At 41.5% G+C, this 16,207-nt stretch overlaps 1 protein-coding gene across 1 annotated transcript; it reads left to right on the top strand.

Moving 5' to 3' along the window:
* Positions 1–5,339: 5,339 nt before the first annotated feature.
* On the top strand, positions 5,340–14,470 carry LOC115178392 (zinc finger protein 883-like). The gene is made up of 2 exons (XM_029739564.1): positions 5,340–5,982; positions 13,017–14,470. The coding sequence occupies exons 1-2, from the start codon at positions 5,628–5,630 to the stop codon at positions 14,342–14,344; spliced, it is 1,683 nt and encodes a 560-aa protein (XP_029595424.1). The 5' UTR covers positions 5,340–5,627; the 3' UTR covers positions 14,345–14,470.
* Positions 14,471–16,207: the final 1,737 nt, after the last annotated feature.

Genomic DNA, 16,207 nt, shown 5'->3' with positions numbered 1-16,207 from the left:
TTATCATTACAAATAACTCCAAAGAAGTAAATGTGTCTTCCTCTTTTTGAACCTGTTGTACTGTATATGTTGAGGGTTTCCTTCATGTGTTCATCTCCCAGGTGCTTGGAAGGACACAGATGACAGACAGGGAGGATCCAGTTAGGGTGGTTTAATGCTGATTCACATGGAACAGCTCAGTGATGGGCTAAGGTGGTTTAATGCTGATTCACATGGAACAGCACAGTGATGGGCTAAGGTGGTTTAATGCTGATTCACACAGAGCAGGAACAGCACAGTGATGGGCTAAGGTGGTTTAATGCTGATTCACACAGAGCAGGAACAGCACAGTGGTGGGCTAAGGTGGTTTAACGCTGATTCACACAGAGCAGGAACAGCACAGTGATGGGCTAAGGTGGTTTAATGCTGATTCACATGGAACAGCACAGTGATGGGCTAAGGTGGTTTAATGCTGATTCACACAGAGCAGGAACAGCACAGTGATGGGCTAAGGTGGTTTAATGCTGATTCACACAAAGCAGGAACAGCTCAGTGATGGGCTAAGGTGGTTTAATGCTGATTCACATGGAACAGCACAGTGATGGGCTAAGGTGGTTTAATGCTGATTCACACAGAGCAGGAACAGCTCAGTGATGGGCTAAGGTGGTTTAATGCTGATTCACATGGAACAGCACAGTGATGGGCTAAGGTAGTTTAATGCTGATTCACACAGAGCAGGAACAGCACAGTGATGGCCTAAGGTGGTTTAATGCTGATTCACACAGAGCAGGAACAGCACAGTGATGGGCTAAGGTGGTTTAATGCTGATTCACACAGAGCAGGAACAGCACAATGATGGGCTAAGGTGGTTTAATGCTTATTCACACAGAGCAGGAACAGCTCAGTGATGGGCTAAGGTGGTTTAATGCTGATTCACACAGAGCAGGAACAGCACAGTGATGGGCTAAGGCACTAATGGCTTGACAATTGTTTTAACCAAGAGTATGTATGGTTCTGAAAGTAAAATGGGACTTCACTAGTTTGGAAGATACAGCTTGACAACATGGCTGTGACGTCACCAATGAAAGATCAACGAGATGCTGCCACGCAGCAGTAATCAACTGTTTTGGGCAAATGTGAAAACAAACCCCCTAACGGTCCCACTCATAGAGGTTGTATGTGGACACCTGCTTGTCCAACATCTCATTCCAAAATCAATGGCATTAATATGGAATTGCTGCTATAACAACCTCCACTCTTCTGGGAAGACTTTCCACTAGATGTTGGAACATTGCTGGGGGGGTGGGGGCTTGCTTCTATTCAGCCACAAGAGCTTTAGTGAGGTCGGCCACTGATGTTGGGCGATTAGGCCTGGCTCACAGCAGGCGTTCCAATTCATCCCAAATGTGTTCGATGGGGTTGAGGGCAGGGCTCTGTGCAGGTCAGTCAAGTTTTTCCACACCGATCTCGACAAACCATTTCTCTATGGACCTCGCTTTGTGCACAGGGACATTGTCATGCTGAAACAGGAAAGGGCATTCCCCAAACTGTTGCTACAAAATTGAAATCACAAAATCATCTAGAATGTCACTGTATGCAGTAGCGTTAAGATTTCCCTTCACTGGAACTAAGGGGCCCAGCCCGAACCATAAAAAACAGCCCCAGACCATTATTCCTCCTCCACCAAACTTTACAGTTGGCATTATGCCTTCGAGCAGGTAGCATTCTCCTGGCATCTGCCAAACCCAGATTTGTTCATTGTGCTGCCAGATGGTGAAGCGTGATTCATCACTCCAGAGAATGCGTTTCCACTGCTCTGTAGTCCAAAGGAGGCGAGCTTTCCATCATTCCAGCCGACGCTTGGCATTGCGCATGGTGATCTTAGGCTTGGCTGCGGCTGCTCGACCATTGAAACCCATTTTACAAAGCTCTCAGACAAATAGTTATTGTGCTGACGTTGCTTCTAGAGGCAGTTTGGAACTCAGTAGTGAGTGTTGCAGCCGAGGACAGAGGATTTTTACGCACTTGGCGGTCCTGTTCTGTGAGATTTTGTGGCCTACCACTTCACAGCTGAGCTGTTGTTGCTCCTACCTGTTTCCACTTCACAATAACAGCACTTACAGTTGACCGGGGCAGCTCTAGCAGGGCAGACATTTTACGAACTGACTTGTTGGAAAGGTGGTATCCAATGACGTTGAAAGTCACTGAGCTTTTCAGTAAGGCCATTCTACTGTCATTGCTTGTCTATGGAGATTGCATGGTTATATAACTGTCAGCAGCGGGTGTGGCTGAAATAGCCGAATCGACTAATTTGAAGGGGCGTCCACATACTTTTGTTGAGAGAGGACTAATGACTTTTAAATGGTATTTAAAGGGCTAGACCCACCCCTTTCAGGTTGATCAGGTGAAAAAATCAAAATCCACTAATTTGAAGGGGCGTTCACATACTTTTGTATATCTACTGAACTTATAGGTTGTTTACTCTGTATAACTAATGTGTATTTTAATATATATATATATATATATATATATATATTTAACCTTTAAGAACAGATTCTTATTTACAATGAAGGCCTACCCCGGCAAAACCCGGACGACGCTGGGCCAATTGTGCGTCCGCCCTATTGGACTCCCAATCACGGCCGGATGTAATACAGCCTGGATTCAAAACCAGGTACTGTAGTGACCCCTCTTGCACTGAAATGCAGTGCCTCAGACTACTGTGCCACTCGAGAGCCCAGGGTAATGCTGGCTTCCCTTCTCTATGAATAAGGAGGTAATGTTTTCTACGTAGCAGGGATTCCCCTTAAGAGTGCACAGTTGATCCCCATCTCCACTGCTGTAGCAGTCGGCTACATAAAATAACGATATAAAATAATCGCAAATGTTTTAGGTGGAAAAGTTCACATTTCCTGACAAAACCAATAGTACTTTGGACAAAAAAATAACTCAGTCTGCCACACGCTTTCAATAAAACAACGAATTTGTCCACACTTCGCGGATTTCTGAATCATGAATTAGCTGGCGAAGTAGCAGAGCTAGGCCTGCATCCAACAACGTCGCGAGTCACGTTTTTGCAGCTGTTTCAGTACAGAACTACAGGGAGAGAGAGGGAGAGAGGCTAAACTCCACTGGACTAGTTTCATAGTACTGAATTACTTTAGCATTTCTTGATTTTTAAGAGTTGATTGACATCAAAATCCATCTGTATAAGATAGAAAAATCGGTCTTCTCATAGAAAACATCTTTAGCGAACGGTTAGGCCTACACACTAATATGACCACTCTATGGAAGGATGAGACTCTCACAAACACGATGGTGTTCCCCGTCTTGCTCTACCGAAGATGATACCACCAATGTGCCAACTTCGGTCTCTAGAGTCTGAAGGTAACCAGGTACCGGTTTCAAAAACAAATGGAATTATGGTTTATTTTTGGACTGTTTGTTCAGCCATTTTATGAATGTGTTATTCAATGTGTTTCTATGATCATGACAAGATTCAACAACTGAGACATAAACTGAACAAGTTCCACAGACATGTGACTAACAGAAATGGAATAATGTGTCCCTGAACAAAGGGGGGGGGGGTCAAAATCAAAAGTAACAGTCAGTATCTGGTGTGGCCACCAGCTGCAATAAGTACTGCAGTGCATCTCCTCCTCATGGACTGCACCAGATTTGCCAGTTCTTGCTGTGAGATGTTACCCCACTCTTCCACCAAGGCACCTGGAAGTTCCCGGGCATTTCTGGGGGGGATGGTCCTAGCCCTCACCCTCCGATCCAACAGGTCCCAGACATGCTCAATGGGATTGAGATCCGGGCTCTTCACTGGCCATGCGGGAAATCAAGCACAGAACGAGCAGTATGGCTGGTGGCATTGTCATGAGGGTCATGTCAGGATGAGACTGCAGGAAGAGTACCACATGAGGGAGGAGGATGTCTTCCCTGTAACGCACAGCGTTGGGATTGCCTGCAATTACAACAAGCTCAGTCCGATGACGCTGTGACAAACCGCCCCAGACCATGACAGATCCTCCACCTCCAAATCAATCCCGCTCCAGAGTACAGGCCTCGGTGTAACACTCATTCCTTCGACGATAAACGCGAATCCGACCATCACCCCTGGTGAGACAAAACCGTGACTCATCAGTGAAGAGCACTTTTTGCCAGTCCTGTCTGGTCCAGCGACAATGGGTTTGTACCCATAGGCGACGTTGTTGCTGGTGATGTCTGGTGAGGACCTGCCTTACAACAGGCCTACAAGCCCTCAGTCCAGCCTCTCTCAGCCTATTGCGGATATTCGGAGCACTGATGGGGGGATTGTGCATTCCTGGTGTAACTTGGGCACTTGTTGTTTCCATCCTATACCTGTCCCGCAGGTGTGATGTTCGGATGTACCGATCCTGTGCAGGTGTTGTTACACGTGGTCTGCCACTGCGAGGACGATCAGCTGTCCATCCTGTCTCCCTGTAGCGCTGTCTTAGGCGTCTCACAGTACGGACATTGCAATGTATTGCCCTCCTTGCAGCATTCCTAAGGCACATTCACCCAGATGATCAGGGACCTTGGGCATCTTTATTTTGGTGTTTTTCAGAGTCCGTAGAAAGGCCTCTTTTGTGTCCTAAGTTTTCATAACTGTGACCTTAATTGCCTTGTAATTGTAAGCTGTTAGTGTCTTAACGACTGTTCCACAGGTGCATGTTCATTAATTGTTTATGGTTCAATGAACAAGCATTGGAAACAATGTTTAAACCCTTTACAATGAAGATCTGTGAAGTTATTTGGATTTTTATGAATTATCTTTGAAAGACAGGGTCCTGAAAAAGGGACATTTCTTTTTTTGCTGAGTTTACATGATGTATTGTTACACCATGTAGGAGCAGTTTGGACCTACTCAGTACTGTTACACCGTGTAGGAGCAGTTTGGACCTACTCAGTACTGTTACACCGTGTAGGAGCAGTTTGGACCTACTCAGTACTGTTACACCGTGTAGGAGCAGTTTGGACCTACTCAGTACTGTTACACCGTGTAGGAGCAGTTTGGACCTACTCAGTACTGTTACACCATGTAGGAACAGTTTGGACCTACTCAGTACTGTTACACCTTGTAGGAGCAGTTTGGCCCTACTCAGTACTGTTACACTGTGTAGGAGCAGTTTGGCCCTAGCTACCTTATTGGGATATTATCTGTTTGTTTGATTGATTTCCTAAATGCAGATGTACAGTAGTATGTTAGGGTGTTTTAAATTCTCACTCATTAAAGATATTCACTAATCAACACATGCTTCTCTATTATATAATGAAATAAATGAAAAATCTACTTTTTGTCTCAAAATAAAATAAACATTTCCCGTTACCCTCCTCGCCCAGCAGATGGCGACGTGCCTTTTTCAGGCAATGCTGCCAGTGTGACGTATAATCTAATGGACGGGACGCTTCAACAACAACGGCGAGTTATCCACCTTGGTAGCTTCTAGCCAACATAGCCGAAAACATTCAAGCTCTTTAAACGCTTTCGGTGTATATTAGCCACAGTGTTTTAAACACACTTGTCGTATCTCCTTGCTAGTTACCCAATTTAATATTTACGTTGTTGTTAGTCAGCTAACTGGCTGAGTAAATTAGCAGTAGTGCTAGTCTAGTCACTAATGCTAACTAGCTATCTAGCTAACATCCCAACCATGAGCTCACTAAACGACTCCCCTTCTGAAGAGGGGATCTGCTGGACGGAGAAAGAAGCTCTGGGGCTGAACGTTGTCGTGAAAGAGGAGAAGGAAGAGGAGGATGTCACAGTAAAAAAAGAAGCAGAGATTGAGGCTGTTACAGTGAAAGAAGAAGAGAAAGACGTTTCATTGAAAGAAGAGGAAGACGCGTTCAGAGTGAAAGAGGAGGAGGATGTTACAGTAAAAGAAGAGGAAGACATTTTTGGAATGAAGGAAGTGGGGGAGATCACTGTCACATTGGAAGAAGAAGAGGAGGAGACAGGAGATCTGATTAACAACAGTGAGTAATATCTTAAACAGGGGTACAAACTCTGCAGTTGTTGAACCGATGTGTGGTTTTAAAGGGGCATTCTACTTAAGTTCTACACTTTAATAGTAGAGACGGGGGCGGCCAACAAAACGTTAACATTTGTAAACATCTGAATATCTCTTTCTGTAGTGCTTTGCTTGGCATCACATAAAAGCAAAAATCAACTCATGTGTGACTTCAAATGATGAAGAGGACAGACTCAAGACAAGGAAGGATCATTTTGATCTGGATGAAATGTATAAAAAAAATCATTACCACAGGTTTTTTTAAATCCTTAATAGTATTTTGACGCACTCGTGCATCAATCTTACAGAAACCATTGATTTCAAAGCTTAGCAACACATACAACTCTATGCACAAGGACTAGTTTTAGTCCCCTATTGACCCCTGAAAGACCCATCTTTTGGGTTGGTAGCATGTGGAAAGAGGCTGTCCAAAACCTATATGTTGGGTTGGTAGTAGAGGTCGACCGATTAATCGTAATGGCCGATTTCAAGTTTTCATAACAATCGGTAATTGGCATTTTTGGACACCGATTGTGGCCAATTTTTTTTTATTACATTTTTTTACCTTTATTTAACTAGGCAAGTCAGTTAAGAACAAATTCTTATTTTCAATGACGGCCTAGGAACGGTGGGTTAACTGCCTTGTTCAGGGGCAGAATGACAGATTTTTACCTTGTCAGCTCGGGGATTCGATCTTTCAACCTTCCGGTTACTAGTCCAAAGCTCTAACCACCTGCCTTACATTGCACTCCACGAGGAGCCTGCGTGGCAGGCTGACTACCTGTTACGCGAGTGCAGCAAGAAGCCAAGGTTAGTTGCTAGCTAGCATTACATTTATAAAAAACAATCAATCTTAACATAATCACTAGTTAACTACACATGGTTGATGATATTACTAGTTTATCTAGCGTGTCCTGCGTTGCATATAATGGATGCGGTGCCTGTTCATTTCTCATCGAATCACAGCCTACTTCGCCAAACGGGTGTTGATTTAACAAGCGCATTCGCGAAAAAAGCACTGTTGTTGCACCAATGTACCTAACCATAAACATCAATGCCTTTCTTTAAAATCAATACACAAGTATATATTTTTAAACATGCATATTTAGTTAATATTGCCTGCTAACATGAATTTCTTTTAACTAGGGAAATTGTGTCACTTCTCTTGTGTTTCGTGCAAGCAGTCAGGGTATATGCAGCAGTTTGGGCCGCCTGCCTCGTTGCGAACTGTGTGAAGTCCATTTATTCCTAACAAAGACCGTAATTAATTTGCCAGAATTGTACATAATTATGACATAACATTGAAGGTTGTGCAATGTAACAGCAATATTTAGACTTAGGGATGCCACCCGTTAGATAAAATACGGAACGGTTCCGTATTTCACTGAAAGAATAAACGTTTTGTTTTCGAAATGATAGTTTCCGGATTTGACCATATTAATGACCTAAGGCTCGTATTTCTGTGTGTTATTATGTTAAAATTAAGTTTATGATTTGATAGAGCAGTCTGACTGAGAGGTGGTAGGCAGCAGCAGGCTCGTAAGCCTTCATTCAAACAGCACTTTTGTGCATTTGCCAGCAGCTCTTCGCTGTGCTTCAAGCATTGAGCTGTTTATGACTTCAAGCCTATCAACTCCCAAGATTAGTCTGGTGTAACTTATGTGAAATGGCTAGCTAGTTAGCTGGGTGCGCGCTAATAGCTTTTCAATCGGTGACGTCACTCGCTCTGAGACCTTGAAGTAGTTGTTCCCCTTGCTCTGCAAGGGCCGCGGCTTTTGTGGAGCGATGGGTAACAATGCTTCGAGGGTGGCTGTTGTCGATGTGTTCCTGGTTCAAGCAGGAAGGTAGGGGCGAGGAGAGGGACAGAAGCTATACTGTTACACTGGCAATGCTAAAGTGCCTATAAGAACATCCAATAGTCAAAGGTATATGAAATACAAATGGTATAGAGAGAAATAGTCCTATAATTCCTATAACTACAACCTAAAACTTCTTACCTGGGAATATTGAAGACTCATGTTAAAAGGAACCACCAGCTTTCATATATTCTCATGTTCTGAGCAAGGAACTTAAACGTTAGCTTTTTTACATGGCACATATTGCACTTTTACTTTCTTCTCCAACACTTTGTTTTTGCATTATTTAAACCAAATTGAACATGTTTCATTATTTATTTGAGGCAAAATTGATTTTATTGATGTATATATTAAGTTAAAATAAGTGTTCATTCAGTATTGTTGTAATTGTCATTATTACAAATAAATAAATCAATAAATACAAATCTGCTGATTAATCGGTATCGGCTTTTTTTGGTTCTCCAATAATCGGTATCGGCGTTGAAAAATCATAATCGGTCGACCTCTAGTTGGTAGAATGTGGAAAGAGGCTGTCCAAAACCCATCTGTTGGGTTGGTAACATGTGGAAAGAGGCTGTCCAAAACACATCTGTTGGGTTGGTAGCATGTGGAAAGAGGCTGTCCAAAACCCATCTGTTGGGTTGGTAGCATGTGGAAAGAGGCTGTTGAGAGCAGTCCATTTTATGGACATAGACCTCACAGGTGGGGGTTATTGCTATATGACAATAATAAAAAGCTTGAAGTCAGTCATGACAAATAAAGGGATATTCTGTTTCCATTCAATGTTATACACAATAAGCAGTTATATATTAATTCTATATACTTTAAATACATTCTATTCAACATTCTATTCAATAACAACAACCAAAGATCTACTAATAAATGTTCTTTCTGATATGAAAATGGCTCTAGCCAGTTGTTAGTTCTATTTCTGAGTTTAAGAGACAATCACACTGGTTGTTCATTCTATAGTTTCTAGCCAATCACACTGGTTGTTCATTCTATAGTTTCTAGCCAATCACACTGGTTGTTCATTCTATAGTTTCTAGCCAATCACACTGCTTGTTCATTCTATAGTTTCTAGCCAATCATACTGGTTGTTCATTCTATAGTTTCTAGCCAATCATACTGGTTGTTCATTCTATAGTTTCTAGCCAATCACACTGGTTGTTCATTCTATAGTTTCTAGCCAATCACACTGGTTGTTCATTCTATAGTTTCTAGCCAATCACACTGGTTGTTCATTCTAAACAGAAATGGTTGCTATGCAGGCTGACGAACATTCTTCTCCCTTGCTAGCTAGCCAACTAAAGCTAATAGTCACATCAACCTCTGTAGCTGGAATGAAACTAAACAAACTAGATGTATTGTTTTAGACTGTTTTTCTATTGATATTTCTTTGTATAAGATAATAATATATTCCTAATAGTGCTGATGCTTGATTTCACCAGGCTGGTTTAAAAAAGTTTGTCTCATCTGGTCACGTTCATTCCCTATGGCAGGGCAGAGTCCCTATGGCAGGGCAGAGATCTCGCAGTTATTTTGTTGTTGAATGGTAAAGAAAGCAATGTATCCTGGTAAACACAGACCGGTCCCAGATGATAATGATGGTAAACACAGACCGGTCCCAGTTGATAATGATGGTAAACACAGACCGATCCCAGTTGATAATGATGCTAAACACAGACCGGTCCCAGTTGATAATGATGGTAAACACAGACCGGTCCCAGTTGATAATGATTGTAAACACAGACCGGTCCCAGTTGATAATGATGGTAAACACAGACCGGTTCCAGTTGATAATGATGGTAAACACAGACTGGTCCCAGATGATAATGATGGTAAACACAGACCGGTCCCAGTTGATAATGATTGTAAACACAGACCGGTCCCAGTTGATAATGATGGTAAACACAGACCGGTTCCAGTTGATAATGATGGTAAACACAGACCGGTTCCAGATGATAATGATGGTAAACACAGACCGATCCCCGTTGATAATGATGGTAAACACAGACCGGTCCCAATTGGTAATGATGGTAAACACAGACCAGTCCCAGTTGATATTGTAGGAGCGACAGTTAGCCTAGTGGTTAGAGTGTTGGGCCAGTAACCGAAAGGTTGCTAGATCGAATCCCCGAGCTGACAAGGTAAAAATCCTTCTGCTCCTGAGCAAGGTGGTTAACCCACTGTTCCTAGGCCGTCATTGTAAATCAGAATTTGTTCTTAACTGACTTTAAAAAAAAGGTTAAATAAAAAAATGTAAATAAAAAAATATATATTGATAGTAAACAGACCGGTCCCAGTTGATATTGATGGTAAAACATGTTGTAATTGATATTGATGGTAAAACAGGTTGTAATTGATGTTGATGGTAAAACAGGTTGTAATTGATGGTAAAACAGGTTGTAATTGATGGTAAAACAGGTTGTAATTGATATTGATGGTAAAACAGGTTGTAATTGATATTGATGGTAAAACAGGTTGTAATTGATATTGATGGTAAAACAGGTTGTAATTGATATTGATGGTAAAACAGGTCCCAGTTGTTATTGATAGTGAAACAGGTTCCAATTTATATTGATGGTAAGAAGGGGCTAGATTGGTACATAACGGGCTAAGTTAACCTGTTGAGGACAGACGTTCCGCTAGCGGAACCCCTAGCCAACAGCCAATGGCATCGCACGGCGCGAAATACAAAACCAACTAAAATACCACAATTCAATTTTCTCAAACAATCAACTATTTTACACCATTTTAAAGATAAGACTCTCGTTAATCTAACCACATTGTCTGATTTCAAAAAGGCTTTACAGCGAAAGCAAAACATTAGATTATGTTAGGAGAGTACCCTGCCAAAAATAATCACACAGCCATTTTCCAAGCAAGCATATATGTCACATAAACCCAAACCACAGCTAAATGCAGCACTAACCTTTGATGATCTTCATCAGATGACACTCCTAGGACATTATGTTATACAATACATGCATGTTTTGTTCAATCAAGTTCATATTTATATCAAAAACCAGCTTTTTACATTAGCATGTGATGTTCAGAACTAGCATACCCCCCGCAAACTTCCGGTGAATTTACTAAATTACTCATGATAAACGTTCACAAAATACATAAATAATTTTAAGAATTATAGATACAGAACTCCTTTATGCAATCGCGGTGTCAGATTTTAAAATAGCTTTTCGGCGAAAGGACATTTTGCAATATTCTGAGTATATAGCTCGGCCCTCACGGCTAACTATTTTGACACCCACCAAGTTTGGGACAACCTAAACTCAGAATTACTATTAGAAAAATTGGATTACCTTTGCTGTTCTTCGTCAGAATGCACTCCCAGGACTTCTACTTCAACAACAAATGTTGTTTTGGTTCCAAATAATCCATAGTTATATTCAAATAGCTCCGTTTTGTTCTTGCATTCAGGTCACTATCCAAAAAAATTCAAAATATTCCATTACCGTACTTAGAAGCATGTCAAACGCTGTTTAAAATCAATTTTTATGCTATTTTTCTCATAAAATAGCGATAATATTCCAACCGGGCAACGTTGTATTCATTCAAAGGCTGAAAGAAAAAAATGGAGTAGTCTCGTGACCGCGCATCTCCAGTGTCACTGTCCCCAGGCAGGCCACTTACACATTCTCCTGCTGTTCTTCGCCCAGAGACAGCAGACACCCCATTCCACTTTCTGGCGGCTTTAGAGAGCCAATGGAAGCCTTAGAAAATGTCACGTTACAGCACAGATGCTGTATTTTCGATAAAGATGCAACAGAAGGACAACAAATTGTCAGACAGGGCACTTCCTGTATGGAATCTTCTCAGGTTTTGGCCTGCCATATGAGTTCTGTTATACTCACAGACACCATTCAAACAGTTTTAGAAACTTTAGAGTGTTTTCTATCCAAATCTACTAATTATATGCATATTCTAGTTTCTGGACAGGAGTAGTAACCAGATTAAATCGGGTACGTTTTTTATCCGGCCGTGAAAATACTGCCACCTATCCCAAAGAAGTTAAGATGGGGCAAGAATGGTACATAAGGGGTTAAGATGGGGCTAGAATGGTACATAAGGGGTTAAGATGGGGCTAGAGTGGTACATTAGGGGTTAAGATGGGGCTAGAATGGTACATAAGGGGTTAAGATGGGGTTAGAATGGTACATAACCCCTTATGTACCATTCTAGTAGCAAACCAACAATTAGCCACTAGGTGTCATTATAGTAATTAAAGAGATTACACATAAATATATAAACATGTTCCATACATTGCTGTTTAATAATGAGCCACCAAAATAAGTTCTATACATATTTTCTTTTACATACAAAATGTGTAACAATTGCCGAGGTTGGAGAGGCAAATAGCACGATTTGTACAAATCCCCTTTTTTGTAAACCAAATGCTAGGCTATAAGCATGGGGTAATAATGTCTAAATGAGTCTTTGTAGTGGACATTAGTTGATGAATTGCCTGGCTGGGCTGTGGGACAGTGGAGAATAGTTGATGAATTGCCTGGCAGGGCTGTGGGACAGTGGAGATTAGTTTATAAATGGCCTGGCAGGGCTGTGGGACAGTGGAGAATAGTTTATAAATGGCCTGGCAGGGCTGTGGGACAGTGGAGATTAGTTTATAAATGGCCTGGCTGGGCTGTGGGACAGTGGGGATTAGTTTATAAATGGCCTGGCTGGGCTGTGGGACAGTGGAGATTAGTTTATTAATGGCCTGGCAGGGCTGTGGGACAGTGGAGATTAATTTATAAATGGCCTGGCTGGGCTGTGGGACAGTGGGGATTAGTTTATAAATGGCCTGGCTGGGCTGTGGGACAGTGGAGATTAGTTTATAAATGGCCTGGCAGGGCTGTGGGACAGTGGAGAATAGTTGATGAATTGCCTGGCAGGGCTGTGGGACAGTGGATGTGTAGGAATAATTCAAATGGAACTGCTAACAGGCATTACCCGGGATTAACGTGAATAACTAACCGCTATCAACCAATCAGCATTCAGGATCCAAATGTTGTTTCATAATGAGGGCACTAGTCTGGATTAAACCTCATAGGAAAACAGTTTTATTATGGAGGTTTCATTCAGGTCTCTCTGTTTAACTAAATACTTTGTTTGTCTTTGGCAGGAGAGAGACCAGACTCTCAATCTGACAGCAGAAAGAGTCCTTCAGGGGAACCAGACACTGAGACGCCCAAGCCAGCGATGCGCCACCACTGCTTCCAGTGTAATATGAGTTTTAAGTGGTTATGGAAGCTGAAAGAGCATGAAAGGAAACACACAGGAGAAAAGCCCTTCCAATGCTCCCAGTGTGGAAATAGATTCTCACGAGCACATGACCTAAAATCACATGAGAGGACACACACAGGGGAAAAACCACACAATTGTTCCCAGTGTGGAAAGCTTTTTTCCCATTTAGGGAACCTGAACAAACATAAGAGAATACACTCTGGAGAGAAGCCTTACCCCTGTTCCCATTGTGGAAAGAATTTTAGGTCTTCAGATAACCTGAAAGCGCATGAAAGGACACACACAGGGGAGAAACCTTACCATTGCTCTCTTTGTGGAAAGGATTTTACCAAGTTAAGGAACCTAAAAGAGCATGAGAGGAAACACACAGGAGAAAAGCCTTACGAATGCTCCCAGTGTGGAAAGAGTTTTTCCCATATAGGGAACCTGAACAAACATAAAAGAATACACTCTGGAGAGAAGCCTTACCCCTGTTCCCATTGTGGAAAGAATTTTAGGTCTTCAGATAACCTGAAAGCGCATGAAAGGACACACACAGGGGAGAAACCTTACCATTGTGCCCTGTGTGGAAAGGATTTTACCAAGTTAGGGAACCTAAAAGAGCATGAGAGGAAACACACAGGAGAAAAGCCTTACCACTGCTCCCAGTGTGGAGAGAGATTTTCAAGATCACCAAACCTTAAAACACACGAGAGGACACACGCAGGAGAAAAGCCTTACCACTGCTCCAATTGTGGAAAGAGATTTGCAACATCATCCGACCTAAAAAAGCACCAGAGGACACACACAAGGGAGAAATCTTACCATTGCTCTCAATGTGGAAATAGTTTTTTACGATCACATGACCTAAAATCGCACGAGCTGACACACACAGGAGAAAAACCACATAGTTGCTCCCAGTGTGGAAAGTGTTTTTTGTATTTAGGTAACCTGAACAAACATAAGAAAATACACACTGGAGAGAAGCCTTACCCCTGTTCCAATTGTGGGAAATTCTTTAGGTCGTTAGATAACATGAAGGAGCATGAGAGGACACACACAGGGGAGAAGCTTTACCATTGTGCCCTGTGTGGAAAGAGATATTCACGATCGCATGACCTAAAATTACATAAAAGGAAACACGCAGGAGAAGAAAACATGCAATTACATACACAGGGGATAAACCACACAATTGGTCCCAGTGGGGAATTTTTTTTACGCAGTTAGAGAACCTCTTCCCATTGTGGAACTATATTTTCCCGATCACATTACCTAAATTCACATAATCAAACCAAGCTATATTTATACATTTTATACATTTCAGTAATGGAATGCAACACAATGGGCTTCACAGGAAAAAAACAATGAAAACAAAAACTGAAATATTTACTAGACAACAAACATAAGAGGATAAAAAACAAAAGATTGACTGGTCTTGGTCAGTACCCGTGCTGCAACATTCTGTATGTTTTGCAGTTGACCAATGGCTTTCTTGGGTAGATCAGACAGGAGAGCATTACAGTAGTCAAGTCTGCTTGTAATAAAAGCATGGATGAATCTCTCTGTATCAGCCTAAGAAAGAAACGGCCGCACCTTGGCAATGTTCCTCAGGTGGTAAAAAGCTATGTTTGTCACATTCCTAATGTGTGATTCGAAATTGCTGCAGCATTCTATATGACGATTGTTTAAGTCTCCATGTATATCGCAATAGGTCAGTGATTTATAGTCTCTAAATATCCACTATTTCTAATGAGTTCATAATATTTGTGATCTTCGTAACGGCATGGGGATGATAGTTTGTAGAGTGATTTCCTTTACGGTCAATTGAGGTACTTAACACTGTGTTATAGTGTCCCACCATAATGATTGGATCGTTTGTTGCCTGTAAGTTCAATAAATTGGTATAAATATTTTTGAAGAAGTATGGATCATCCTGATTTGGACCATATAGATTAATGAGCCAAATCTCTTTTTTCATCCACTTTTATATTCAAAAGGATCCACCTTGCTTGCGAATCATCCCTGACTGTTTGTAGGTTTGGATCGACATTTTTGATAATATCATCACACCTTTTGAGTTCCTTTGTCCATGACAGAACATTTTTTCACCACCCCGTTTCTTTTGCCACGCAACTTCATCTCAGGATGTAGATTGAGTTTCCTGTAAATAGTATATGTTATATTCCTTTTCTTTCAGCCATGTAAAGACTGATCTTTTCCTATAATCTCTTAAGCCGTTACAGTTATAACTGGCTATACTTATTGTAGCCCTTACTGTAACTATATACTATTCTCAGTCTAAATGGACCATAATTAGTGCTTGTAAAGTTACCGCCGTAAGAGGTATTATGACGATCAAAAATAGAGATTTCAAATGTCTGATGTTTAGAATTCAAGAAACAGTTTCGAGCAACATTTGTTTGGTTTTGTTTGCCTGTGCCACAGATGTTAGAAAATTGAGTCAAGATATTATGTGTGTAGTAGATCTGTGTAGGTTGATGTGTATGATACTGGATGTGATTTAGTGAGAGTGTGTACGATGTCTGGATTAGAGTAAGACTATAATGTGTGATGTCTAAATAAAGAATAACCCAGCCCGTTTGCATGGTTGAGTGTCTGTGTGTGTAACATGGAGTGTAGCCTTAATATTCAGGATGATGATTGTAATCCGTATCGTATCAACATCATAGTTACATTAAACTTCATTTTCATAGAAAAACACATCCCAGCATTTCCACAGTAATTGACGTTTCACATGATTATGAAAGAGACCTTGCATTACTATAGAGACGGCTTCACTACAATACCAATGTACCCCGTACATTGTTATTATTCCCCAACGTTTCTGTTCTGATATCTTCTCATTGCTTGTTGTAAACATGTAGACAAAGACACAAGATAGACAAACAAAAATCATATTGAATTACAGAAAAGTTCTCGACAATAGAGAGAGAGAGTGAGAGAAGAAAAGAGAGGAGAGAGAAATAGAGAGGGAGAGAAGAGAAGAGAAGCTACTGGGGAATCCTCCACAAGCTACTGGGGAATCCTCCACAAGCTACTGGGGAATCCTTCACAAGCTACTGGGGAATC

Source organism: Salmo trutta, chromosome 38 (assembly GCF_901001165.1).
Source record: "Salmo trutta chromosome 38, fSalTru1.1, whole genome shotgun sequence".
NCBI lineage: Eukaryota > Metazoa > Chordata > Actinopteri > Salmoniformes > Salmonidae > Salmo > Salmo trutta.
The sequence above is the reverse complement of the archived record's forward strand: the minus strand, read 5'-3'. Positions and strand labels throughout refer to the sequence as shown.

What these genes read in the sequence shown, in the direction of transcription:
- LOC115178392 (XM_029739564.1), top strand. Translation starts at nt 5,628, where the DNA reads ATGCTAACTAGCTATCTAGCTAACATCCCAACCATGAGCTCACTAAAC. An exon ending in AGGAGATCTGATTAACAACA is followed by an intron (nt 5,983 to 13,016) that starts GTGAGTAATATC and finishes TGTCTTTGGCAG; the next exon opens with GAGAGAGACCAGACTCTCAA.